The following is a 27,660-nucleotide window of genomic DNA, read 5'->3' on the forward strand; positions in this document are numbered from 1 at the left end:
GTTTTGTTCTAATGTAAAGGTTTGTACTTTGAAATGTTAGGAGAGTGGAGTGGCTGACAGGGCAGGGAGAGAAATGGGGCACTGACTGTCACAGAATGTTAATAGACTTTCTATGTTGGTTACAGTAAGTTTAAGCATGTGAGAGAAGACTTTGTGTGTCTCCTTCTTTACACAGAACCTTTCCCGTATTTCCAGCTAACCCTCCCCTTCATGTCTTGTAAATCATTATACTTTAGAGAAGCAAAGTTGTCCGTTGCAGTTTGGTGCCCATTGTTGGTGCAAAAAATCATAGGCAGCACTTTTCTTTGTTATGTAGGTTGAGCTGTACATTGAGCTGCTTCCCATGGAGAGGGGACTGTGCTGGACTGGCGGAGAGAGGAGGTGATGATGGCAGGGGCAGTGAAGGGATCAACATGCAGCTAGGGTAATCGTTGCTCTGGCTAGGCTCACCCATTTAATCTCCACTCCACACCAGCCTCCTGTGCACATGGGGAATGGCATGTACCTCAACTTTGTATTTCCTTGTTTAGCCACTCTCCTTATTCTGGAATTCTACAAGGTGCCACTGTGCAACCTAAACTCTGTGTCAGTTAGGTTTTAGAATAATCACTCAGAACTCACACTTACCACAGCCCAGTTCTCCCTTTCCACTGCTTTTGCTGTCATCACCTCATCTCCCCTCTCTCTGCCAGTCATGAGTTTCCAATGCAACATTGTGGCTAAAAAGGCTAATATGATCCTTGGATGTTGTAACAGGGTGGCCTTCCCCTTAAAGGCTGGAGGCCTGGGGGCAGCCAGCCCTGTTTATTTACCCCATGAACATGAATGAGGGTTATGTTGTATTCCACGAGCATGTAGTGTTAACTCATGAACTAGTTGTCCTCCAACTATGCTGTTCTTCGGACTTGTGTACTTGTGCTTAAGTGACAAATTCAGGAAAAAAAAGTTTTAATTTAGTGTGACGAACAGTTTTTGACAGAGGAAAAATATATGTGGGTAAAATATACCCCAAACATGTTGTACTGTTATCCTGTATTTTAGTAGTTCTATTTACACTTTTGCCCCTGAGAGTATCTTTTATTGTAATAGTGGTAACTGTCTTCCTCACTAGCAATCTGGTTTTTTACATAAATGTAACTTGTATATGATGATTGATAAAGTATATGTGGGATAATGTGGCTATGTTGCAATAACTCATGAACTAGTGGTCATCCAACTGCGCTGTCTTAGGATATTGCATATGCTAACTGATAATGAATTGCAGTGACAGTAGTTGCTGCATACAATTACAATAAGGTAGGAAGTACTTCAAGGATGTGTGAAAATTGCATATGGGCCCACGCTTAATGAGACTCCTGCTAGTTCTTTCAATTTCCAAGTTAAATAAAGTTGTTTTTTTTATTGTAACTATTAAAGAATTATTCTTCACTTCTGAATACACTTGCTGGACAGTTCCCCACAACACAATTAATGTAACTTTTTTTTTCCTTAACACTAGATGAAGGTTAATCAGATGAGGCTGAGAAGAGGACAGCTGTTAGCTATAAAGAGTTGTGGGGGCAGGTGGAAGGAGGGAGGGAGTAATACAGAGAAGCTGCAGGAAAGAACCATCTACTCAGTGGCCCTGCGGAAGACAGACTGGGTGGGAAGTCCTAGGGCTGGAATTGTGGCTGAGTAGAAAGTCCTATCTGGAAGTTTTTTGTTTGTGGTTGTTTAGACAAAAATTGGAGCCTGGAGGGAAAGGCTAATTTGTGTGTGGCTAATTCCCAGACTAGTGAGATTAGTAGTGTACAGATGTATAAGCAGGGGAATCATGTACGAGTAGGAAGTTTTATATTGGCTCACTTAGCAAGTGCTCCTGGAAAACTGTGTCCAGTTCTGGTGTCCGCAATTCAAGGATAAGGATGAGTTGGAGAGGGCTCAAAGAGCCGTGAGATGGATTGGAAGACGAGCTCCTCAAGTCTTTCATTATAAGGCATAATCTACTTACCTTAACAAAGAGAAGGTTAAGGGGTGACTTGAACACAGTCTGTAAGTACTTGTATGGGGGAAAATATTTGATAATAGAGTGCTAGCAGATAAATGTATAACAAGATCCAGTGGCTGGAAGTTGAAGTTAGACAAATTCAGACTAGCAATTATATTAGCCAAGATGGGAAGATATGGTGTCCCTAGCCTCAGTTTGACAGAAGCTGGAAATGAGCGATGGGATGGATCACTTGACGATTACCTGTTCTGTTCATTCCCTATGAAGCACCTGGCATTAGTTGCTGTTGGAAGACAGGTTACTGGGCTAGATGGACCTTTGGTCTGACCCAGTATGGCCGTTCTTATGTTCTTAAATAAGGTGCAAACTTTTAACAGTGAGGATAAGTAAACATTGAAACAATGTACCAAGGGTATGGTGGATTCTCAGTCAGTGGAAATGTTTAAATCAGGGTTGCATTTTTTTTGTAAAGGATGTGCTTTAATTCAAACAGTAATTAATTCAGTGAAGTCCAACGGTCCGTTTTGGCATTATAATGCATGAAACTGTTTGCCCCTCACTGCTGACCCTCTACGTTCTCCCACCTACACACTCTCCAACTAGTCAGATTCCCTCCCCACTGCTCCAACATTCTCTCCTCTTGCCACCTCAACCTTAAGCCTTCCACATCACCACCACCTCCCATATCGTGGAATTCAGTCTCTGCAACAAAGCCTTCTTGCAGTGTGGAGACGGAAGAGAACAGTGCTATGAATGTGACTGAAATGGCTCCCTCTGCATTCAGATTTGTTAGATGATCTAGGCCTAATTTTTTTTTCTAGTCTCGATTACGAACTTCCAAATAATATTTGACACTGCCACTGACTATGCTTTATATCTTCAATGTGCTTTACAGATATTAACTACTCTTTAAAAGAATCCTACAATGTTTGTGAGTAAATATTATCTTCATTCTCCATCTGGGTAAAAAATGAGGCATATAGAAGTGATTTATCTTGCTTTGTCGATGGCAGAACTGTGATTAGAACTGAGGAGTTCTAGCCCTGAATCCTTTCTTATACCAGGCTGCCATTAAAACTAACATCTTCCAAAAAGACTGTCTTGTTCCTATGTAAAATAGTAGGTAATTTCACATGGACACAAGTCTGTCTCTTCTGAGGACTGCTGCTTTGTTTCCTTTAGACTTCATGTATGAACACAGGCTCTCTTTTTTTTTTTTTAATTACCTTCTCATAGAATAAATGTTTCTTTCTAAAACCTATGAATAAACTCATCTGACTAGAGTTTCCAAAATGTACAAGGAAAAAAAGCCCAAAACACAACAATCCCCCTGTCTGGGAGTGCAAGCATTGATAGTTGCCCACTTTATGACCAATAAATGCTAATAATAAGATAAATAGCACTGCTTGTGTTTTGTTGCATTATCACTGTAAAGATAAACAAAACACAGGAGCACAGTAAGAGCCCTAATTTTGGAAAGATGCAAAAATAGGAACTCATTTTAAAAGACTGTTATAGTTTTTAAAAACCGCTCAGGCAGCACCTGCCTGTTTAAAAAACACTTTTCATAATGTATAGTTTTAAATAGGCTATAATTTAAAATTTGTTTTAATTCTCCCAAAAGTGACAAATTAGTAGTACTGTGTAGTATTAGTCGTGTTGCTGCATAAGTTCTGGGATGAAAGCTCAAGAAAAAAACCAAAATAATTGAGGAACTCCAGGGAGAAATGTGTGTCCTTTGTGGTGGATGACTTGGAGAGTAGATATCATTCACAAGCTCAGTTTAGTCAGCATTCCCTTTAAGAAAGGAAAGGTGTTTGGCACTGGAACTAGAAGATCACCTCTGAATCTAAGAAACGCTTGTATCCTTCTCTGCCTTTCTAAGGGGGTCTATTTTTCCTATTTCTTAGGTCTACCCAGGAAACTAGCATTTTGCCTTTGGTAGCTATCTTTTGGTCTTAAAGGTGCTCAAATCCCTACCTGTCTAGTACATTGTACAACTTTTCAAATTCAGAATTGGTCATGGTAAAATCTCCACTCTTTTACAACCGTCATATTGGCTGAAATGATTGGAAAACTGAACCCTGCTGATATTAGTCCTCTTCAGGTACAGATAGAAAGACAGAATTGTTCTCCATCCAGCTTCCCAAAGTGTTTCCAAATGCCATATTAAATAACATGTTTCAAAACCTGTATTGCATCAAAGAAATGCCTGGCAACATTTATTTATTAGGAAACTTAAGGATAGCTCAGTGATTTGAACATTGGCCTGCTCAACCCAGGGTTGTGAGTTCAATCCTTGAGGGGGCCATTTAGGGATCTGGGGCAAAAATCTGTCTGGGGATTAGTCCTGCTTTGAGCAGGCAGTTGGACTAGATGATCTCCTGAGGTCCCTTCCAATCCTGGTATTCTATGACTCTGTGATATGGGCACAAGAGACTCACTTTAATAGACAGCATTAAAACTTTACACCTCCTGGCTAATGTAAGTAATGTTCTTGGCTTTTGGCTTATGTTAAGGCTTGACCTAGCTATAGCAAGGATAAATATTGGGAAAGATGGTTTCTCTTGAAATCTGCAAAGCTGGAACCTGATGAGTGGGGTTTTTTGTCTTTAGCACTCCAGTCCTATGGTGGAGGGGCTTTGTAAGTAAGTAGATGGACTATAAAGTAGGCTTGTACACTTTTGACAGCAGATTTCTACGAGCGTCTTAGAATCATGTTTTCTCTTACAATTGTCTACACTTTCCCACTTGATCTTTACTATAGCCTCATTTGGGATTTGGTACTGATTGAGAGGTGCTGAGCAGCAGACCGGTGCTGAGGAAGAGGCTGAAAAATAATTACTCTATGAACAAGATCTGTAGTCTTCAATTATTCTCTTCTCTGCGAAGCCCGCCATCCCACTTGGCTTTTGCTTTTTCTTCACCACTGAGAAAGGAAACTGAAGTGACTAGAGCTATTCTCAGTTTAAGGTCCTGCAGAAACAAGTCACTTGAACTCTTTTTTGTCTTCAAGTCTGAAGCAGCACTAATGGGGAAGGGAAGCAAATGTAACAAATATTATTTAAGTTTAATTAAACAGCTTACAGTTTAGCATACAAGAACTGCATGTAATACTGTATAATTGACAAAGTACTATTAAAACTCCTGAGAGTATAAACTGCATTCATGATGAATTTCCAATAGTAAAACAGGCTGAATAAATTCTTTTATTTGAGGAACTTCTGTTTCTTCTTTGAGTAGTATCCTTGTGTGTGCTCCACTTCAGGTATCGGTGCGTCACTGTGCTGCAGATTGGAGATTTTCTGTAGCAGTGCTCGATCAGGGCACACGTGTGTGGTAATAGTCTCGCAGCGCCATTGGTGCCTCATGTAGGCTGCACACGACCTGACCCTTCAGTTCATTCTCAACCGTCCTCGTCTGCAGACGTAGTTCAGTGGCAGTGCTGCCTGTTTTTTTTTCCTCTGTAGAAATAATTAGATGGGTTGTAGTTTAGTAAGTGTAATTTAATTAGTTAGTTACTGTTTTACCCAAAACCACATGGGAACTCACAAGAGGCCATCCTACAGACACTCAAAGTCATAGGAGCCATAGCATTTTATTTAGACAGAACCAAACTGTTCTGGAAATCCCCAAGACTTTATTTTCACAACAGAACACACCAAGGGCTGTGCTTTATCAACCTAGAGACTGTCTGAATGTATCCAACTTTGCTATCGACTGCACAACAAGGGGATCTGATCCCACTCTATGCATGCCATGGCCACATCTATAGCGTTCCTGAACAATGTTCCTCTAATAGATACATGCAGGGTTACCACATGGGCCTGAGAGCACGCCTTTGCAAAACATGCCATCACTCAGTGCTCTGTCAGACACTATACTAGGCCTTACCGTGCTCCCTGCAACAACGCACATGACTCCGAAGCTCCTACCATCCACAGTAGGACATCTGAAATGGAGTACACACAGGGACACTACTTCCCACTCTTTGCTGGCTGGGGGCTTTAGGCTGCACTTCTCTTGCCCTTCACTCTGATTATCCCCAAGCAGGTGTGACAAACATCTAGCCTCCTGCTTTTTAGTTACTCTAGTTAGTGACTTACCAGATACCATGTGGCTGTTTCAAAGCAAAGTATGTTTATTCAAGGATAAAAGCATACAGAGAAAACAAAAAAGAAAAACAGGGATTTAAATGCTTTATCTATAGCTCCCCATCAGTTCTGGGGAGACCTTTGCAGGTTCCAGTCTTTCCAACCCTCCAGGAAGTTTGGGTCCTGCCCCCTTGCACAAAAGGTGATGTCTTTTTGCTGAATCAAAAAGACTCTCTCTCAGTTCAAGATGGCCCCTTTAAACCAAAAGCCCTTTCTTCTTGATCTCTAGTACTGCTCTGACCCAGAATATGCAAGCCACCCTAGAAGGTGGTATTTCTCTGAAGCTGTTTATAATCACAGGGAATGCAATTGTTACCCCACACACTGTTTTTAGTTCCTGGAGGAGCTGTGGTAACCCTACCTAGGGAGTAGAAGAATTCCTAGCCTACAACAATATAAAAAACATTGATATATTTAAAACAATATGGTTCCCAAAGATACTGTATGTGGTTGCAATGTCTGTCACATTACTATTCCAGAGTTTTTTAACAGAAGTGACAAATGTCTAGGAAAATAAAATAGGAAAATAAAACTTAAAGAAGCAGCCAATATTTGGCTTGCTGATTTGTCATGATTGTTGAAGTGCACCTGCTTAAGGATCTTTTGCAGCATACAATGTAGTAAACAGCTTTGGAGACTAAACAATTTATCTTCCCTTTCATTGTCAATTACTCCTGAAAAGCTGTCTATTGTGAGTAAAAGAGCCGTAGAGATTATAACTGTCATAAAACAAATTGGAATGTCACACATTTTTGTTTGTCCCTCCAGGGTGTGAAAGTGCACAGGTGTCTCATTCTAGTGGCATAAATAACCAAATGTGAATGAATATATACTAATACTCCATTCACAGTTAGAAACCATCATCCTGTCACCATGGCAAAAATGGTTCTCAATTGATGCATCTTACACTCGGCATCATTTCTCCCCCCCCCCCCCCCCCCCCAAGGTCTGAGTGGGCTACATCGGTTATACATGCAACCCTGGCCATCACAGGAATGGTCTTGACACCAAGACTTAAATCCCCACTGAAATGTGTTTTGTTGCTGGATGGACCCTTTCCACCCCACCCACACGCGCACACATACTTCTCTTTTTGGTTGCATCTTAATTTTAAATAGTTTAGATGTCAGAGCGCTGCTTGCTGCTGCAGCAACCAAAAACAATTTAACAAATAGTTCCTCTAATAGTATGTAACAGTTGCCTAATTGGAGTAGAAATGCTAACATTAGCTGTAAGTAAAAACAAACTCTAAACCTAAATGTAGCCAGCTGCGGGGAAACTAATTATCTTGAGAAAAGAAACAGTAAAAATGGTACATATGTAACAACTTGATAAAATGGACTTGTCTTGACTGGCTGGGGTAGAGGACATAATGAGCTAAGTTTGTCCATTTTTGTCCCTTGACTGTATTGGCAGTAAATCGAGTAAAGTTGGGCCAAATATATTTTTTTATTTTGGGGTGCTGTCCTTTTTCCACGGGAGCAGAATGAAGAGAGTATCTTCTCTTCAGATTCAGTCATGCAAATCCCCACCTATCAGAAGCTCAAATACCGTAAGAGACGTAGTTCCAAAATGTCCTCTAGGTATTGGCATGTCTGTTCTGTTGTAGCCAGAAGAATCTCTAGACTACCCATGGGGAAAAAGGAATTTCTAATAATAAGCTGAAAATAATAACCTAACTGGGAATGGGCAACAGGACATGGATCACTTGATTACCTGTTCTGTTCATTCCCTCTAGGGCAGGAGTGAGAAAACTGTGGCCTGTGGGCCGCATCTGGCCCCTCGGACCTTTTAATCCAGCCCTTGAGCTCCCACCAGGGAGAGGGGTTGAGAGCTTTCCCTGCTCCAGCCGGGGAGTGGGGTCGGGGGCTTGCCTTGCTCTGCTCTGCTCATGCAGCAGCTCCTGCTGGCTCCCGGAAGCAGGGGCAGCCAGGGGGCTCCGCACACTGCCCCCGCCCCAAGCGCCAGCTCTGCAGCTCCCATTGGCTGGGAACCGCAGCCAGTGGGAGCTGCAAGGGCGGTGCCTGTGGACGGTGCAGCGCGCAGAGCCGTGTGGTCCCGCCTCTGCGTGGGAGCCAGAGTGGGGACAGGCTGCTGTTTCCAGGAGCCACTTCAGGTAAGCACTGCCTGGATCCTGCACCCCTGAGCCTCTCCCCGCACCCCAATCTCCTACCCCAACCCTGATCGCACTTTAAACCCTTTGATTCCAGCCCGGAGCACCCTTCTGCACCCAAACCCCTCATCCCCAGCCCCAACCCACAGTCTGCACCCCAATCACCCGCCCCAGCCAGCCCGCCATACAATTTCCATACCAAGATGTGACCCTCAGGCCAAAAAGTTTGCCCACCTGTGCTCTAGGGCACCTCTCATTGGCCACCGTCAGAGGACAGGATACTGAGCTAGATGGACCTTTGGTCTGACCCAGTATGGCCATTCTTATGTTCTGACTGTACCTTCCAGGGGTTCCAAACAGTTTAAAGATGCATCCCTAAATAATTCATTAACGAACATGTCAGTGATTTCTCACTTCAGTTACAGAAGAGACCAGGATTAGAGTTACTCCAATTTCCATTTGCACTTGTATCCAAACTTTTCGATTTGGAAATTCAAACAAATAGTAGGGAGTACCTTTCTTACCAGTCTCACGTGTTTCTAGGGCAACACCTCCGTGTTGTCTGAGCATAAAATCCTCTTCCTTTCTGCTAGTCTCTGTCAGATAAAGGTTCCACGTACAGTGCCTTGCACAATGAGGTCCTGGTCCATGATTGGGCTCCTGGGTGTTGACTGCTACAGTGTTCGTGTCTTGTTAGTTGTGGGCCAAAGTAACACAACGCAAAGTGGGCCTTCCTCTTACTGTCATAGAAAACCATCACCCAGGACGAACAGGTTGTGTCTGTATTTGAAAAAAGATCACATCCTTTCTGCCAAAGCACATAGGGTCAGATTTTCATAGTACACCTCTGCCTCGATATAACGCTGTCCTTGGGAGCCAAAAAATCTTACCGCGTTATAGGTGAAACCGTGTTATATTGAACTTGCTTTGATCCACTGGAGTGCACAGCCCAGCCCCCCCCCAGCCCGGAGCACTGCTTTACCATGTCATATCCAAATTCGTGTTGTATTGGGTGGCGTTATATCAAGGTAGCGGTGTATTGAGGCACTTATTCACATCTTTAGTTACCTAAATACCTTTGGAAATCTGGCCTACATGCCTTCCTGCAGGCACTGCAGCACCATCTATATGTAAAAACTGTCTGTCTATTCTGGAAGATCAGAAGATTTTTGGCATTTGTTTTCTCCTCCAGATGTCCCAAAGAGTAGGAAGTTTCTGCTCGGTCCTTGACTTCCAGTGGCTGAAACAGTCTATAAAGAAACTATTCAAGATAAGATACCTTTTAGTTAATTCTGACTGCAATTAGTCCAGGGGATTTCCAAACATCTGTAGACTTCCAGGATGCATATCCTTCTATCCCTCACACCTCTGTGCTTCCTAAGAGTTTTTCTATTAGTCCCTCTCTTTCATCATGACCCACCTCAGGATCTTCCTTGTTGTTATGTTGATGATGTGTTCCCTAAAATAGGAGAAACTATGTACTTGCACAAGTGGCTTGCAGGGGATTACAGGGGACCTACAACAAGAAGCCTGCACTCAAGAAATGTGTGTTCTTGGTTTTTGTTTTGTGTTTGTTTTTTGTTGGGGCAGGATTGTTTTGGTACTTTGGTTGTTCTGCCTTACCATTAATAAGAAAAGTCATGTGAAAGATAAGAGTTGGAGCAAAGGAGATTCTTTTGGCCCAGGCATGCATGTGACCCTGCTACAAGTGCAGAGTTTCCCCTCTCCTCACCCATTCTAATGTCTCCTAATACAGGTTGTGACACTACACCCCATATTCTTTATAGTAATATTATTATTATTATTAGGTATTTTATGCAAGATAGGTCATGTAAGATATAATTGAAAAGGTTATGATTTACTGAATATGATTATCCTACTTGTATGCATGTGTCATTTTGGTATCTGAAGTTAGGAATATTCTCCATGTATCTATTACAAATGTGTTTACACCTGGGGAACACCTATTAGGCAAAGAGTGTCAGTCTAGATGGCTGGCTAGGAAGGGCCCACTCAAGTCAGTGGACCATTAGGGAGAATAATAGGTCTTAGAAGAAGCTCATCTCCCACTGGGGAGCTTTCCTGAGGACACTACAAACAGCCTCTGAGTCATGGCTGCTATGACACTACTGGGGCATGGGACCAGATCACCTGGTACTGGACTCCAACCATGGGAACCAAGCTTGGAGACAAAGGGTTCCCACCATATGCAAAGCTATTTAAGGCAGGGGAGTGACATCATCATGGTTCTTCACTGACTCCCCACCCAAAGGTGACTTCGAAACACTTGAGGAACAAGGACTGAACTAGGAGGAAGTGCAGGACCCAGGCTAGAGTGATTTCTAGCCTGTTAAAGGAATACCTGGGGTTTTAAGCTGCAAGCAAATGCAGCTTGCCCCTTAAGAACCTCTGCAGCTGGCTTAAATCATCATTTAGGGTGAGAATTTGCTATTCATATCCAATCTCTTTAATATAGTAAGCTTAGATTGCATTTTTGTTTGCTAAGTAACCAAATCAAGAGCTTTGATCTGTTTATCTCTCATAATCACTTAAAATCTATCTCTTGTAGTTAATAAACTTACTTTTGCTTTTTCTAAAACCAGTGTGTGGAAATCATAACTGGGGGCAGAAAGCTGTTGTATATCCTTCTCCACATTAAGGGAGGGGGGGCGAATTTCATGAGCTTACACTGTATGGATATCTGTGCAGTGCAACTTGGTATAATTTAACACTCTGGGGGAGGAGGGGTGTGCCTTAGGAACTGGGAGGTGCCTTAGCTGTGCCTTCCTTGCAGGGGCTGGTTAAAGAACCTGTGTGTGTATATAACTGCAGCTGGGTGTGTCCCTACCATATGTGTGCTGAAGCCTAGCAGAGGGCTTGGCAGGCTGGTCACAACAGTACAGTGTATAGGGAGCCCAGGATGGTGGGTCAGGGGGGCTCAGTGGTACTGCAGTTATAGGTGGGAACCCGTCACACAGGTCTCTGTTAGTAGCTGGATTGTGTACAGCTCAAGCTCTTAACAGGGGGATGATCTAGGACTTGTGTTTCTCAGACTCCTGACCAACTCATTAATCCCTATAAAAGGGTTCACTTCAGCAACAGATTACAGGGAATAGACACTTCTGCCTTTTTTGCTTCATGCAGGAAAAAGAATAGGACTAAATCAGCTTCCGTCCTCATTGTCCTAGTGTCAGTCTCCTCACAAGTGCAGTTGTGCCCAAGGGTCAGAACCAGATCAAACCAAAGGCTGAGTGTAATGCAGGAGCTCGTAGTCAAATCCCAGCCTGGGGTTGATGCCAAGGATCAGAGTCAAATTTCAGGGCCAGGTCAGGAGACGAGGTCCAAATCAAGCAGAGGTTGAAGCTAGGAGTTCAAGAGCAAAAATCAGGAATGTTCCTGTGGCAGTCAGCTACACGAGATCCTCATTGTTGCTTGAACGCTTCTTGGAACGTTCCTTGGGTTTATATAGGGCCAGGAGTCAATCAGGCGCCGTGAGGCTGGTGCTGTTGGACTCCTTGAGGCAGGACTTCCTGTGGTCTGTGTTCACAGTGGGTCAGGGGCAATGGAGTGTGAGCTGGCTACAGTTGCTGCTGGGGGCACATAAAGGTGTTTGCTACCTGGCAGTTCTGCAGGCCCAGGTTCAAACCTGCTGGGTCTTACCTCCTCCTTCCCCGTCCCCCTGACCCCAAGGGCACCCTCTACCAGCCCCGGTTTGTCCAGATGGTTGTGTGGAAGACTGCCACAAGTTCAGGGGCATGTTGCCCAGCCCAGAGTGCCCTGCAGCCAGGGGAGGTACTCGGAGGTGGGTCTGATCTCCCCTCGAGAGCGCTCATGCAGGGGAAGAGCGAGTCCTGTCCCTCCTCAGCTGCATGAGGGAGATCAGAGCCAGACCCATCTCCACCTCCTTGAACCTCCTGTGGCTGCAGGAAGCACCAGGGCTAGGCAGCAGCCCTGGAGCTTCCTGCAGCTGGGGAGGTGCCTGGAGATGGGTCTGATCTCCTCCTGAGAGCAGCTGTGCAGGGGAAGAGTTAAGTCCTGACCCTCTCCAGCCCAGAGAGGACTAGCAGCTGGAGCCCCCAGCCCTGCTCCTCCCCTCCTCTCCAATAGTTAGATTTCACAAAGGGAGGTCTGATTTTTTTCAGGGCTGTGACATGTTTTTCACAGCCACGAATTTGGTATGGCCTAGTTATTGGCCTCGTCCAGATGCTCCTTGAGTTCTTCTTGGATCTCATGGATCTGGCATACCTAGTCAACGGCCAGGAGATTAGTGGAGGTGAAAGGTACAGCTGGTTGGAGATGGAATTCAGTTTGGATGGAATGGACTCTGCCTGATGGAGATGTGATCAGTCGTTGAAAGCAATTCTGTGTGGGGTAGGAGGCTTGACCAGTTGGTGAAAATTCATGAAACAGCGCAAGTATTATTCTAACACTTGATTCACTAATTTGTACTAATTGTCAGTGTGGAGTGATAGGCAGTGGATGTGTAAGCATGGACCCTGAGCAATTCACACAAAAACCATGACACACACTGCAGACCCTGATCAATTGTGACTCACTCCAGAAGTCCATGGAGATGGATGTTGGCCCAGCTTCTGGTGGCTCGTTACTTCTGTGGGGGACAGGTGCACAATTGGGATGAAGTGGGCCATTTCTGTCAATTGATCAACCATAATGAGAACCACAGTACACCTGTTAGACATTGGGAGCTTGACTATAAAGTCCAGGATAATGATTGCCCAGGGTCTGGATAGGATCATAGAAAGTATTAGGGTGGCAAGGAGTTGCACGTGAGGCATCTTGGCATGGGCACATTTCACAGGAATCAACATCTGAGTGGATTGTCTTGCACATTTGGGGCAAAACAGCGGGTTTTGAGGAGACTCAGATGGACTGCTAATGGCAAGTAGCGACAGTACCTCTAACTGAGGGGGTCCTGGGAGAACATACAAGCTGCCCGTGTCATACAGCAAGCCATCCTGGCCAAGGTATTGCCCCTGGCTGGCCTCCTCGAGTTACAGCTGAGCGGATCCTCCTGCAGCTGAGCAGATCAGTGACATGAAACTTTGTGGTAATCGCGGTGTTCAGGAAGTTCTGGGGCTTAAGAATGCATGCGGATTCCGCATGAGGGGGCTCTTTGCTGGCCAGAGAGTGCTCTTTTCAGGACAAGGCATTGGTGATCTTGCTCTGGGCCCTTGGATGGTACATGATGGTAAAATCAAAGCATGTGAAGAACAGGGCTCAGTAAAGCTGCCTTTGGTTCAGTGCTTTGGTTCAGTGAAGGTACTTTTAAAGTTTTTATGATCTGTATAAACCTGAATTGGGTACCAAGCAGCCTCCAGGTAGTGGCATCACTCTTTGAAGGCTAGAAGCTCCATCTGTAGAATTTCATAATTCTGTTCTACTGGAGTGCGCTTCTGTGAGTAGCAGGTGCATGGGAAGAAATGCTCTTGGAGACCAGGTCTTTGAGAGGGTATGGCCCCAATTACCACATTGGAGGTGTCTGTCTCAACAACAAAGGGTCATGCAGGGTCGGGTTGGGCCAGGATCGGAGTTTTTGGTAAAGGTCGTCTTGAGCCAATGAAATGTTCTGTTGGGCCTCCAGAGATAAGGTGATGGTGGGTGTTTTTTGTGGTTTTTTGGTTGAGTGTGAGGAAGCACTGTCAGTGGGGTGATTTAGTCTGAAAACTATAAAAGTTAACAAACCTCAGGAAGTGCTGTAGCTACTTAATGTGGTCCCACCTGACACACCACCAGGACCCATGCAGGGGAGGGGGTGGGATGTCTTGGTTCCAGGGTTCATCAGATGGTGCGCATGGACAGATTTGCTGACAAAACTCTGAGCGGAAGCTAACCTGGTGCTCGTGCCAAAGGATGTGCAGAGCATGATCCACTGGCTGTGAAATGCTGAAGATTATGGGGAAGTGTGACGAGTCAGTCATCCCAATGGTCCCGAATGGCAACTTCCAGAGGCGCACTCTCCTGTGTCATTGGCCTCAACAACAGGAGTGAGCTACCTAAAGTTTTCACTAGGTCAGGGGCTGTCTTTGGTTGTATCAGGATACACGAGACTTGGGCTGTATTGGCTTCACTAAAGTTGTTGTCTACCCAGGAATCCACCACTGTCTGTAGAGGAATTCAGTAGGACACCCCTGGAATACGGAGGCAGACCTGGACTTTGAGGTGCATGGAGCATTGACTGTTCCTAGGGTGTGTGTCAGTGAGCAGTAGGGGGGGCACTAACTCAGGGCTCACCCAGGTCAACCCACTCTGTCAGGCCTGGGCGTGGTCATCAGGGCTGGCCTTAAGGAAAATGACGCCCTGGGCAAACTTGTATTTTGGCACCCTCGACCATTGCTGCAATGCTTAATATGTGCCAGGGCTTGCTGTGGGCTGCGGGAAGCAGTGCAGGCCAAGGGATGTGCTGGCCTCAGCTTCCCGCCACCCCCGTTGGCCTGGGACGGCAAACCACAGCCAGTGAGAGCCGTGGTCAGCCGAACCTGCTGATGCAGCAGGTAAACAAACTGGCCCGGCCCACCAGGGTGCTTACCCTGGCGAGCCGCATGCCAGAGGTTGCCAACCCTGGAGCTAGATAGATTATCTGTTGCAAGCTGTGATACTTGGGCTCACAGCATGGGGAGCGTCTTCTGGGAGCAATCCACTTATGCGGACATCTTGGTAGGGAGTGGACTGTTACCTCCATTTTCCCTCAGAGTAGGCCCTCGCCATGGACTAGAGTGGTCCAAGCAAACCGCCAGGATCCTGACAAGGGCAGTTGGGACCAAGGGTCAGAGCAGGGTCAAACCTGAGGCTGAAAGTAGCAGAGGAGTTCATAGTCAATCTCTGAGAATCAGAATCCCAGTGAGGTTTCAGGGTGTGGATCAAGAGGCAAGGTACAAATCAAACTGAGGTCAAAGCCAGGAATTTAAGAGAGGAAAGCAGGAATGGTCATGGCAGCTACAGGAGATCAATGCTGTCACCTGGATACTTCCTGAAACACCCCTTTGGATTCCTATTGGGCAGGAGCCAATCAGGATGCATGAGGCTGCTGCATGTTGGATCACCTGAGGTGAGACTTCCCACGGTCTGTGTCTGCAGCAGGTTGTGGGTAATGGAGCATGAGCCAGTTACAGCTGCTACTGGGTGGAAGTGGGGAGGTGTTTGCCACTGATCAGCTTTGTAGGCTCAGATTCAAGACCCACTTGGCCTTACACCTGGGAATTTTTTGCAAGAGATTGGGGAGATGAGTTGATAGAAGCCTAGCCTCTAGCCATCTTTGTTTTCATTAGGTATGTTGGAATATCTGATGGATGAGTCATTGGGAGCCTTCTAGGTTAGCATCTTTTTATTTCCATTTCTTAAAACTAGACACTTATCTTAAATGTCCAGTTAGAAATCATTCCAGTGGTGGCTGCTCTTCAGAGGCAAAACCATGGGCATTTGGGGCCAAATTTGACATTGTGTCCTCTTACAAGTGCCTTCCCCCTCTACCCTCGCCCAGAATACAAAACCATTATTGGCAGTCAGTAGGATTGCTTATGATGTAAATCTGTGTTGAATTTGGCATACTATACATTGGTTTTTTCCCCAAAATATGTTTCTTACTATCACTCTTGCACTTAATGGGAACTAATTGCTATATTGATTATTTTTCAATTATCCAAAGGGAAGGAAGGATATTAGAAAAAAATTCAGTTTAAAAACAAAATCTTTGAGCAAACTTGTACTTTGTATAGGGTTATGGATAACTTTTTTTTCTGTGACTGTTCCAGGAAAAAGTCCCAGTAATGATATAATCAGTTAATCACTGAAGGTAATTAACAAATTGCAGCATAGACATGGCCTTTTGGATTTGAAGCTGCTGCATTCTATAAAAATTACATTGATTGACAGCGGGTTCTATTATTAGACTTTTGGAAGGAACATTCAACCAATGAGATCTACAATTCTGGCTGAAATAATTGGCAAAGTGCTAACTTAATTATTAAGCCATATTGGAAGTATCACTATGTGCTTTCCCAATATGTCTGAAATCTGTAGATATCTGACAGAAAAAATAATGCTGAACACAAAATATGTCACACTTCAGGGCAACTGCAACCTGTATTCCTCATCCATCCTCCAGCAAGCGCTCCTACTATAAGCTCCCAGCCATCACCTCTGTTGAATTGACACCCATGTCTCTCTTCCCTTCTGACCAGGGTTTTTCCAGGCAGCACAGTTCCCTGCCTACCCTGTGAGTTCCCCAGCAAGGCAAACTGCCTAAGCAGGCCCGCTTTTTCTTCCAGAAATTATGTAGCAATGTAATTGCCCACAGTTAAGTTACCTCACAGCTCTTTATAAGCAATCACATTTATTTTTAAGGTTAAAGCATTAAAGAGAAAATATATTACAAAAAATAAAAGAACTTAACTGCATACTAATAAGCTTACCAGAGATCACCCCTTCACTCCAACAAGAGCTCTGGTAGAAGTCAGTTCTTCAAACCCCACAAAGGATTTTTTCCAGTGGCTACAGGTTCATAACAGCAGTTACCTCAGAACAAGCACCCCTATGAATAGGTTAGCCTAGGAGTCGGCAACCTTTCAGAAGTGGTGTGCCGAGTCTTCATTTATTCACTCTAATTTAAGGTTTCGCGTGCTAGTAATACATTTATATTATAAACTATATAAACTATAATATATAACTAAACTATTGTTGTATGTAAAATAAATAAGGTTTTTTAAATGTTTAGGAAGCTTCATTTAAAATTAAATTAAAATGCAGAGCTTCCTGGACCGATGGCCAGGACCCGGGCAGTGTGAGTGCCACTGAAAATCAGCGTGCGTGCTGCCTTCGGTACGTGTGCCATAGGTTGCCTACCCCTGGGTTAGCATTTCTTTTATACAGTCTAGGACAGTGGTGAGCAACCTGCAGCCCATCACAGTAATCCACTGGCAAGCCTCCAGATGGTTTGTTTACATTTGCACGGCCTCCCGCAGCTCCCAGTGGCCGCAGTTCGCCATTCCCAGCCAATGGGAGCCGCAAAAAGCGGCAGCCAGCACGTCCGTGCAGCCCGCACCACTTTCCACAGCTCCCATTGGCTGGGAACCATGAACTGTGGCCACTGGGAGCTGCGGGCGGCCAAGCAAATGTAAACAAACTGACTGGCGGCCCACCAACAGATTACCCCGACGTGTCACAGGTTGCCCACCGCTGGTCTAGGACTTTGATCTTCAGAGACTTTGAGTAGGTAATCAGCCAGAGAATGGTTCTCTCCTCAGGGCATAGTTTCTAAAGGTTAGGTCTGATGGTGATAATTTACATTCCTCTCCCCCTAGGTATTTCCTACAAAAGGAAACCCACTTTATTTTGTCTATCCTGCATGTTCCTTCTTGTCTGGCACATTGTTTAAAATACTCCTTTTGAAGCTCAAAACACTTCCCAAGGTAAACACTGGCTAAGTTTCCCCCCTAGAGAAGTTATGTAAAATCCCACAATAATAGATAAATGCAAAGTTCATAATACAAATGACTCCACAGCTATTTAAATTTAATTCAATAAGATCTTCCAAAGATATTGCAGGAAATTGGCCTATACATCACGTCCTATATTGATTCACAATAAAGTACATGATAAATAGCTTGATACTTAACTCTATAATTTGATTTTTATCCTTTTACATAAAACAGCTGATGGAGACTAAGCTACTGTATTTACAAAATTGCTTAATTTTAGTTAATGGCCTAATACTGCTGCCTATCATTGTAGGTGGACAGACTTTGGATTTGCTAAAGATCTCTAGCTGGATCCCCTCAATCATGATTTGTCCCTAGCTCTCATACACTTTGTTCTGAGCTTTGTGATCGTAGAATCATAGAATCTCAGGGTTGGAAGGGACCTCAGGAGGTCATCTAGTCCAACCCCCTGCTCAAAGCAGGACCAATCCCCAACTAAATCATCCCAGCCAGGGCTTTGGCAAGCCTGACCTTAAAAACCTCTAAGGAAGAGGATTGTACCACCTCCCTAAGTAAGCCATTCCAGTGCTTCACCACCCTCCTAGTGAAAAAGTTTTTCCTAATATCCAATCGAAACCTCCCCCACTGCAAATGTGAGCCCATTACTCCTTGTTCTGTCATCTGTTACCACTGAGAACAGTCTAGATTCATCCTCTTTGGAACTCCCTTTCAGGTAGTTGAAAGAAGCTATCAAATCCCCCCTCATTCTTCTCTTCTGCAGACTAAACAATCCTAATTCCCTCAGCCTCTCCTCACAAGTCATGTGCTCCAGCCCCCTAATAACTTTTGTTGCCCTCCGCTGGACTCTTTCCAATTTTTCCACATCCTTCTTGTAGTGTGGGGCCCAAAACTGGACACAGTACTCCAGATGAGGCCTCACCAATGTCGACTACAGGGGAATGATCACATCCCTCGATCTGCTGGCAATGCCCCTACTGATACAGCCCAAAATGCCATTAGCCTTCTTGGCAACAAGGGCACACTGTTGACTCATATCCAGCTTCTCGTCCACTGTAACCCCTAGGTCCTTTTCTGCAGAACTGCTGCCTAGCCATTCGGTCCCTAGTCTGTAGCAGTGCATGGGATTCTTCCATCCTAAGTGCAGGACTCTGCACTTGTCCTTGTTGAACCTCATCAGATTTCTTTTGGCCCAATCCTCTAATTTGTCTAGGTCCCTCTGTATTCTATCCTTTCCCTTCAGCATATATATCACTCCTCCAAGTTTAGTGTCATCTACAAACTTGCTGAGGGTGCAGTCCACGCCATCCTCCAGATCATTAATGAAGATATTGAACAAAACCGGCCCCAGGGCCCACCCTTGGGGCACTCCGCTTGAAACTGGCTGCCAACTAGACATGGAGCCATTGATCACTACCCGTTAAGCCCAACGATCTAGCCAGATTTCTATCCACTTTATAGTCCATTCATCCAGCCCATACTTCTTTAACTTGCCGGCAAGAATACTGTCGGAGACCGTATCAAAAGCTTTGCTAAAGTCAAGGAATAACACATCCACTGCTTTCTCCTCAACCACGGACCCATTTATCTCCTCATAGAAGGCAATTAAGTTAGTCAGGCATGACTTGCCCTTGTTGAATCCATGCTGACTGTTCCTGATCACTTTCCTATCCTCTAAGTGCTTCAGAATTGATTCCTTGAGGACCTGCTCCATGATTTTTCCAGGGACTGAGGTGAGGCTGATTGTAGTTCCCCGGATCCTCCTCTTTCCCTGTTTTAAAGGTGGGCACTACATTAGCCTTTTTCCAGTCATCCGGGACCTCCCTGGATCACCATGAGTTTTCAGAGATAATGGCCAATGGCTCTGCAATCACATCCGCCAGCTCCTTTAGCACCCTCGGATGCAGCGCATCCGGCCCCATAGACTTCATTTTGCAATAGGAACATGGTTGTCTTTAGCAGTTCATGGATAAAATTTTGTCTTTAATGTAGCTGGGGCCTAATCTAAAACCGAGTGAGACTAAATAGAGAAGAATTGCTCCAGTTTTTTAAAAGCTACTTTATCCCTGTAACAAAGAGTCTATCTACCATTTTTAATGTAGTTAAATTGGGACTGATTTTAAATTAATAAAATGTACTATAATCCATTTGTTTCAATGTTAAAGGGGTATAGAAATTCCAGGATACTGTAAAAAAAGATCTTCATACTTCAGAATGAGAATTGTGCATTGAGCCACACTTTCTTCCTTTTTTTGATTCCCTTGTACCAAATTCAGCCCTGCTAAAAGCAGCCGTGTCACTGACTTGCTTTCTCTTTAAATTGGTTTCTGGTCTTCCAAAGATCCAAAGTGGATTTCTGCTTTCTCTTCCTAATAGCCTTTAGTGGTAGGCTACATATTATGTTAAAGGAGTGAAGAGGTAAATTTATAGACTGCTGCATTTTTCCCAATTATTATCTTTTTCAAATAAACAAGTACTCTGTGATTACATTAACACACCAAATATTTTTGAAGTCTGAACATTTAAAATTTCCATTGGGTAAACTTATCTACGTTAATAGATTCAAAGGTTGACGGTTCCAAATGAATCCTTTTGCTCAAGCCTACATTTTGGATTAATCCATAGGGAGCCTGTTAGGAAACTCAGTAGCCTAGAAGCATGTCTTTAAAATGTCTTTAAAATCTTCTAAATGGTGATGTCCTGGCCTGAATGGTCATGGTCAAACTTACTGCAGGCAAATGCATGGAATGGAGGAAAGGAGAGACACATGACAGTGCTGTTTTTTTTCCTCCATAAGAAGACAGAGAGGAGTTCCTCCGACTACTTGTAACCCTGCCTGAAAATGTAAAAGTAATTATGTAAGAGGGGTGGGAAGGAGTAGAATTTGCTTCGTGTCCTTATACCTTTGATTCCTTAAAAGGAATCAAAGTCACTAATTTAGGGCCTTTGTTTAGCTATAATAAACTGAAGGGGTCACATAGACACATGTTGACAATATGCTTTTGCTCTAAACTCAACTTTGTATAAGGAGCATATGCCCAGCTTTCTGTTAAGTACTACAGTTTAATAGAAGAAAAGTCAGGTTAGTAGAACTATTTAATTTTTTTGTAAAAATTGATTGGAAATGAGAGGCAACATATTAGAAGTAATTTAAGTAATCAATGGTTAGTATAAGAAATGACATTTTAAAAAGATATTTAAGAAATCATTGAATCATAGGGCTGGAAGGGACCTTGAGAGGTCATCTAGTCCAGTCCCTTTCACTCATGGCAGGACTAAGTATTATCTAGACCATCCCTGACAAGTGTTTGTCTGACCTGCTCTTTAAAATCTCCACTGATGGAGATTCCACAACCTCTCTAGGCAATTTATTCCAGTGCAATTAACCACCCTGACAGGAAGTTTTTCCTAATGTCCTACCTAAACCTCCCTTGCTGCAGTTTAAGCCCATTGCTTCTTGTCCTCTTCTCAGAACATTTTTTCTCCCTCCTCCTTATAACAACCTTTTACATACTTGAAAACTGTAATCACATCCTCCCCCTCAGTCTTCTCTTCTCCAGACTAAACAAACCCAATCTTCCCTCATAAGTCATGTTTTCTAGACCTTTAATCATTTTTGTTGCTCTTCTCTGGATTCTGTCCAATTTGTCCACATCCTTCCTAAAACTGGACCAAAACTGGACTCCAATTGAGGCCTAATCAGCGCAGAGTAGTGTGGCAGAATTAGTTCTTGTGTCTTGTTTACAACACTCCTGCTAATAAAGGCCAGAACAATGTTTGCCTTTTTTTTGCAAGAGTGTTACACTGTTGACTCATATTTAACTTGTGGTCCACTCTGACCCCCAGATCCCTTTCCGTAGTACTCCTTCCTAGGCAGTCATTTTCCATTTTGTATGTGTGCAACTGATTGATTGTTCCTTCTTAAATGGAGTACTTTGCATTTGTCCTTTATTGAATTTCATCCTATTTACTTCAGACCATTTCTCTAGTTTGTCCAGATCATTTTCAATTTTAATCCTATCGTTCAAAGCACTTGCAACCCCTTCCAGCTTGGTATCATCTGCAAACTTTATAAATGTACTCTCTATGCCATTATCTAAATCATTGATGAAGATATTGAACAGAACCGGACCCAGAACTGATTCCTGCAGTACCCCACTCATTATGTCCTTCCAGCATGACTGTGACCCACTGATGATTACTCTTTGGGAACGGGTTTTCCAACCAGTTATGCACCCACCTTATAGTAGCTCCATCTAGGTTGCATTTCCCTAGCTTGTTTATGAGAAGGTCATGGAACACAGTATCAAAAGCTTTACTAAAATCAAGATATACCACGTCTACCGCTTCCCCCCAGCCACAAGGCTTGTTACCCTGTTAAAGAAAGTTATCAGGCTCATTTGACACGATTTGTTTTTGACTGTCACTTATCACCTTATTATCTTCTAGATCAGGGGTTCCCAAACTTGTTTCGCGGCTTGCTCAGGGTAAGCCCCTGGTGGGCCACAAGACGCTTTGTTTACCTGAGCGTCCACAGGTACAGCCGCTCACAGCTCCCAGTGGCCACGGTTTGCCATTTCCGGCCAATGGGAGTTGTGGGAAGCAGTGACCTGGCCTGCACCACTTCCTGCAGCTCCCATTGGCTCAGAACGGTGAACCGCGGCCACTGGGAGCAGCAAGCGGCCGTACCTGCGGATGCTCAGGTAAACAAAGCGTCTCGTGGCCCGCCAGCGGCTTACCCTGAGCAAGCCGTGAACCATGTTTGGGAACCCCTGTTCCAGATGATTGCAAATAATTTGCAGTTATTTGCTCCATTATCTTTCCGGGTACAGAAGTTAAGCTGACTGGTCTGTAATTCCCCGGGTTGTCCTTATTTCTCTTTCTATAGATTAGCACTATATTTGACTTTTTCCAGTCTTCTGAAATCTCTCCTATATTCCATGACTTTTCAAAGATAATGGCTAATGGCTCAAATATCTCCTCAATCAGCTCCTTGAGTATTCTAGGGTGCATTTCATCAGGCCCTGGTTACTTGAAGACAGCTGAGAGAGCTTGGGGCAGCAGCTGCTGGTCTCAGCTTCCTGATCCACTTAAAAAGACAGTGCATTGAAGAGTGGGTCAGCTTACTTTAAGGGACAGCGTGTATTTCTCTCTCTCCCCCACACACAAGGTGTGTGTCTGTCTCTGTCTGCTATGCTGTCTCCCCTCCCTCGTGTTTGTGCTGCCTTGTGTGAGAGGCTACATTAATAACAATGTGTTAACCCTTGAGTGCTCAGCTGAGTGCTAGTTCATCATTTAGCACAGGGGTACTCAAACTGGGGGTCGGGACCCCTCATGGGGTCATGAGGTTATTACATGGTGGGGGGAGTCGCGAGCTGTCAGCCTCCACCCCAAACCCTGTTTTGTCTCCAGCATTTATAATGGTGGTAAATATATAAAAAAGTATTTTTAATTCATAAGGGGGCGGGGTCGCACTCAGAGACTTGCTATGTGAAAGGGATCACCAGTACAAAAGTTTGAGAACTACTGATTTAGCAGCAAGCCATTCCCTGGGAAATATCCCACCCTCTTCCACCCTCTAACTTCACCACTTCAACCAAGCTTCACAATCATCATAGCTGTGAACAGTATCAAATTGTTTGTTTAAAGTGTGTGTGTGTGTGTGTGTGTGTGTGTGTGTGTACTAGTTTTTGTCTGGTGAAAAAAATTTCCCTGGAACCTAACCCCTCCCTACTTACATTAATTCTTATGGGGAAATTGGATTCGCTTAACATCGTTTCGGTTAAAGTCGCTTTTTTTCAGGAACATAACTACAACGTTAAGTGAGGAGTTACTGTACACAGTTAGTGACCACCTGTGAAAAGTTTGGTTCATGGGACTTGACTAGCATCAGATAGAAGCTCTTCAGCAAAGACAGGGTTAGAGTCCAGTTCTGCAGGGTAGCATTCAACAGTCTTAAGCTCTGTTCTCTTTCTGCAGTCTTCTGCTTCATTCACTACATACCTTCCAATTTCTGCAACAAATGAGGCAGTCTCCTTTACCACACAACTCTGACTGATCCTGAGAGCAGGTCCTGTGCATTGAAGGAGACACTGGTCTTGTGGAAAAATAGTATGTGATCGTGTGATTACGGTTGCGATGATACAGTCTTTAATTCTGCCTGTGCTGCCTTTAATTCTAGCACTTCCTACCTTATGAGTAGGGCCCTACCAAATTCATAGTCCAATTTGGTCAATTTCATGGTTATAGGATTTTAAAAATCATAAATTTCATTATTTCAGCTATTTAAATCTGAAATTTCTCAGAGTTGTAATTGTAGAGATCCTGACCCAAAAAGGAGTTGGGGAGAGGGGAGAAGTCACAAAGTTATTGTAGAGGGGGGTTGCAGTACTGCTACCCTTACTTCTGCACTGCTGCTGGTGGCAGCGCTGCCTTCAGTGCTGGGCAGCTGGAGAGCGGTGGCTGCTGGCCAGGATCCCAGCTCTGAATGCAGAGCCGTTGCCAGCAGCAGCGCAGAGGTAAGGATGCCATCCTTACTTCTGCTCTGCTGCTGCAGAGCTGGGCCCTAAGTCAGTAGCCACCACTCTCACGCTACCCAGCTCTGAAGGCAGCAGCACAGAAGTAAGGGTGGCATGGTATAGTATTGCCACCCTTACTTCTGTGCAGCTGCTGGCAGGCTGCCACCTTCAGAGCTGGGCACCTAGCCAAATATAGCCACCACTCTCTGGCCACCCAGCTCTGAAGGCAACACAGAAGTAAGTGTGGCAATACAGCCACCCCCTGTAACTCCCTTTTGGGTCAGGACGCTCAATTTGAGAAATGCTGGTGTCATGCCCCCCTCCCCCACCCCCCCACCCCGGTGAAATCGGTATAGTATACGGTAAAAGCACACACAAGATCAGATTTCACAAGAGGAGACCAGATTTCATGGTCCGTGATGCGTTTTTCATGACTGTGAATTTGGTAGAGCCCTACTTCTGAGTGCTTGACTCTGCAACCTTAATATTTCAATGTATTTTTGGTGTGTTGTATATAATTAGTTTTTATTCTGTACATTGTCTAATATAAATGAACTATGCAATAATAATTCTACATGTTGTGCATGTGTGTTATGAAACAGTCTCTGGTTATGTAACTAAATCCTATATTTTTCCAGGGGACCCTTGCTTCATTCTGTGAACAGGAGGGATGGTGTATACTGAAGAATCAGGGTTGCTCATTGAATGAGGCTATTGTCTGTAGGATCTCTGCCTCAGTTGCTACAGATGCTAGGAGTGTAGTGAATGGTTTAGGGAACTATAGGAAAGGCAAGGTTGATATACCTATACAATGTTAGCAAAGACTGCGGGTTTGTCTGCGCTTGAAATGCTACAGCAGCACAGCTACAGCTGCACCACTCTAGTGCTTTAATGTAGACACTGCCTACTCAAACAGAGAGGCTCTCCCATTGGCATAGGTAATCCACCTCCTCAAGAGGTGGTAGCTAGGTCAGTGGAAGAATTCTTCAATCAGCCTAGCTTTGTCTCACCAGGGGTTAGGTTGACTTAACTATGTTATTCAGGAGTATGAATTTTTCATGCCTTGAGGGACATAGCCAGGGTCGACCTAACTTTTAATGTAGACCAGATCTAAAATGCTGTGCATGTTAAAAGATCTAGACACCTGTGCTGTAGACTTTTGATTGAGGAGTACAAATTTAAACACAACTCAAGTAAGCATATGGTAATTTTTTTCAAAGTATTTAAATTACCCCTTGAATTAATCACTTGTCTACCTTGTCACAGAAATTATTGCTGTCCTGCAGAGAATTTGGTGATACACGTTCACAAAAAAGCATATTTTGCTTAAACACCTTTTCCTAGAAAGGGTTGAGATTCCTGTGATGTTGGTGCTGCAGTTTACTTTAAATCAATATGAGGCAGTAGCTGTCATCACAATTAACTCAATGGAATTTCTTCAACCATTAGACACGTTAGTCTTTCTTCTTGTATATCTATCAGCAACTGTAGGTGCTGAAATCTTATTGTTATGTAGTGGCACTCTGGAGTTAAAATATTGAAATTCAAAATGACCTTGCAAATTATATTTAATAGTTTGAGTAAAATTTTTTTGTAGGAATCAAATCCAAAGTATCCAAGAACATTGCACTGAAACATTAGCAAACATTGATATTTTTCAATAGAGTGTAACACATTTAAGAACATTCAGATGTCCTTGTCTTTTAATTCTAGCACTGATTAACACTTCATCATTAATCAAGACTGGTGGAGAAAAATCAGCCCCAAGTACTGGCAGTTCAAGGTTTTGGTATCAGCGTAATGAAAAAAATTCATTGAAGAATAGTTTAAAATTAATTTTGGTGGTGGGTTTTTTTCCAGAGTGTATAATTAATTAGTTTATATCTTATATCATTATTTCTTTGTTTTCCTTTGTTAGCCTTTAAAATGAAAAGATTTTAATCAGCGTCTGTCAAATGTTCTGGCTTGCTCAAAAAAGCAAATTATTTTCCAACATGCTGTCAGAAATAAATGGGTGCATCCTGATGATGCATGGAACTGTGATACAGCTTTTCTGAAACCCTGAACTCTCTGAAATGTCCTTATTGCTGAGATATAGCGCCACAAATCATATTGAAGTTTCTTTATTTTTAAAGAGTATTTTATGAGAGACACGACCAACTGCGTGGTTCAGTGATCTGTGTACTTGCCTTTCAGCTAACCAACAGCTGACCTGGTTGATATCCTAATCGAAGCAATTTGATCTTGGAAAAGTGCATCCTCAGCAATGTGTTCCTTTTCTAGATATCGAAATAGTTTAAAATACCATCATTGCATAACAATAGTGACAGCCCTGACTGCGGCAGTTTAGTACTGGGTTCAGGGAGAAAAGACACCCCCTTACCCAAATCCCCTGCACCTAACAACCACATTGGCAGTGTCTGCATTTCAGAATCATATGTACTGGTCCTTCTCTTACCGCCAGGGCATAAATCACTCCAAAAGAACAGAGAAGTAGAGCCATGGTTCTGCCCCTCACAGTTTGCAGAGATAGCTGGCTATAGAGAGAACACATTGTATCATTATTGTCTTTGCTGATGGGAAAGAATTTATTACTCCCCATCCATTTTTTAATAAACACTTAAAAAAGTGTTCATTTCATTCAGAGGATGAGGAAGTAAGGCAGTTTTAAAAAAAATAACTAAAATGGCTCATTGTGGGGGATACTTCTTCCAAAGCTTAGAAGAAGGAAAGCTCTGAAAATAAAGACAATACGTTTCAGAATAACTTCTGGGTCCTCTCTGATTGTTCTGTAGCAACCACAAAATGTAACCTCCATAGTTTGTTCATCCCAGTTGTTTACAAAATAATTTGACAATTCTCCTTCTTTGAAATGCTCTCTATCTTTTTGACCGGTTTTCCTAGATGTCCTATCGCCATTGTGTCTATGCATGGGTCAAAAACTTGTATGAGCAAATCTATGCCAAAATCAATAGACAGACACTTTGTTTCTGCCTTACAGGTAGAGAAAATGAAATCCTGCTTCCAAGGTTATACACAGTAAGTCTTCCTCCTGAAGGCTACGTCCCCGGTAATCCAAGAACAGATAGTCCCACAAATGCTGAAAACTCGGAGAGTAGTGATGATGCAGCAGGTAAGGAATTGCACTAAATCACATTTTCTATAATAACATATCTTTCGTAAAGAAAATATAACAACACAATTATCAAGTAAAACCTAACTGGAGCAACCAGGTATTTAACTGTTGCTGCCAGTGGATGTCGCTGTTTTGCAACAAAAAGAAGTGGCTTTTCTTAAGATGTGTGTCCACATGGGCTGACTTTCTATTTGAGAATTAAAGAGCCAAATTCAGCACTTGGTGACATCTTTGTAATGCCATAGATGTTAAGGAAGTTGCAGAGATGTATCTAAGGCTAGAATTTGACTAGCTCCTTCT

The 27,660-nt window shown here is 43.6% G+C and overlaps 1 protein-coding gene across 6 annotated transcripts in view; it reads left to right on the top strand.

The window, feature by feature from the left end:
- Positions 1-27,660, top strand: part of ERICH1 (glutamate rich 1) — a 128,491-nt gene that overhangs the window by 21,325 nt on the left and 79,506 nt on the right. For 4 of the 6 annotated variants that reach the window (XR_005596949.1, XR_005596948.1, XM_039532444.1 and 1 more), the window contains exon 3: positions 27,226-27,357. Coding sequence is in view for 2 of the 6 variants with exons in the window: in XM_039532444.1 (XP_039388378.1) it covers positions 27,226-27,357 (132 nt within the window). In the remaining 4 variants the exon portion in view is untranslated. Of the gene's footprint in view, positions 1-316; positions 425-4,754; positions 5,209-27,225; positions 27,358-27,660 lie in introns of those variants that run through there. The other 2 variants (XR_005596951.1, XR_005596950.1) reach the window with 2 other exon arrangements.

The sequence above is a fragment of the Mauremys reevesii genome, linkage group 3 (assembly GCF_016161935.1).
Source record: "Mauremys reevesii isolate NIE-2019 linkage group 3, ASM1616193v1, whole genome shotgun sequence".
NCBI classification, from domain to species: domain Eukaryota; kingdom Metazoa; phylum Chordata; order Testudines; family Geoemydidae; genus Mauremys; species Mauremys reevesii.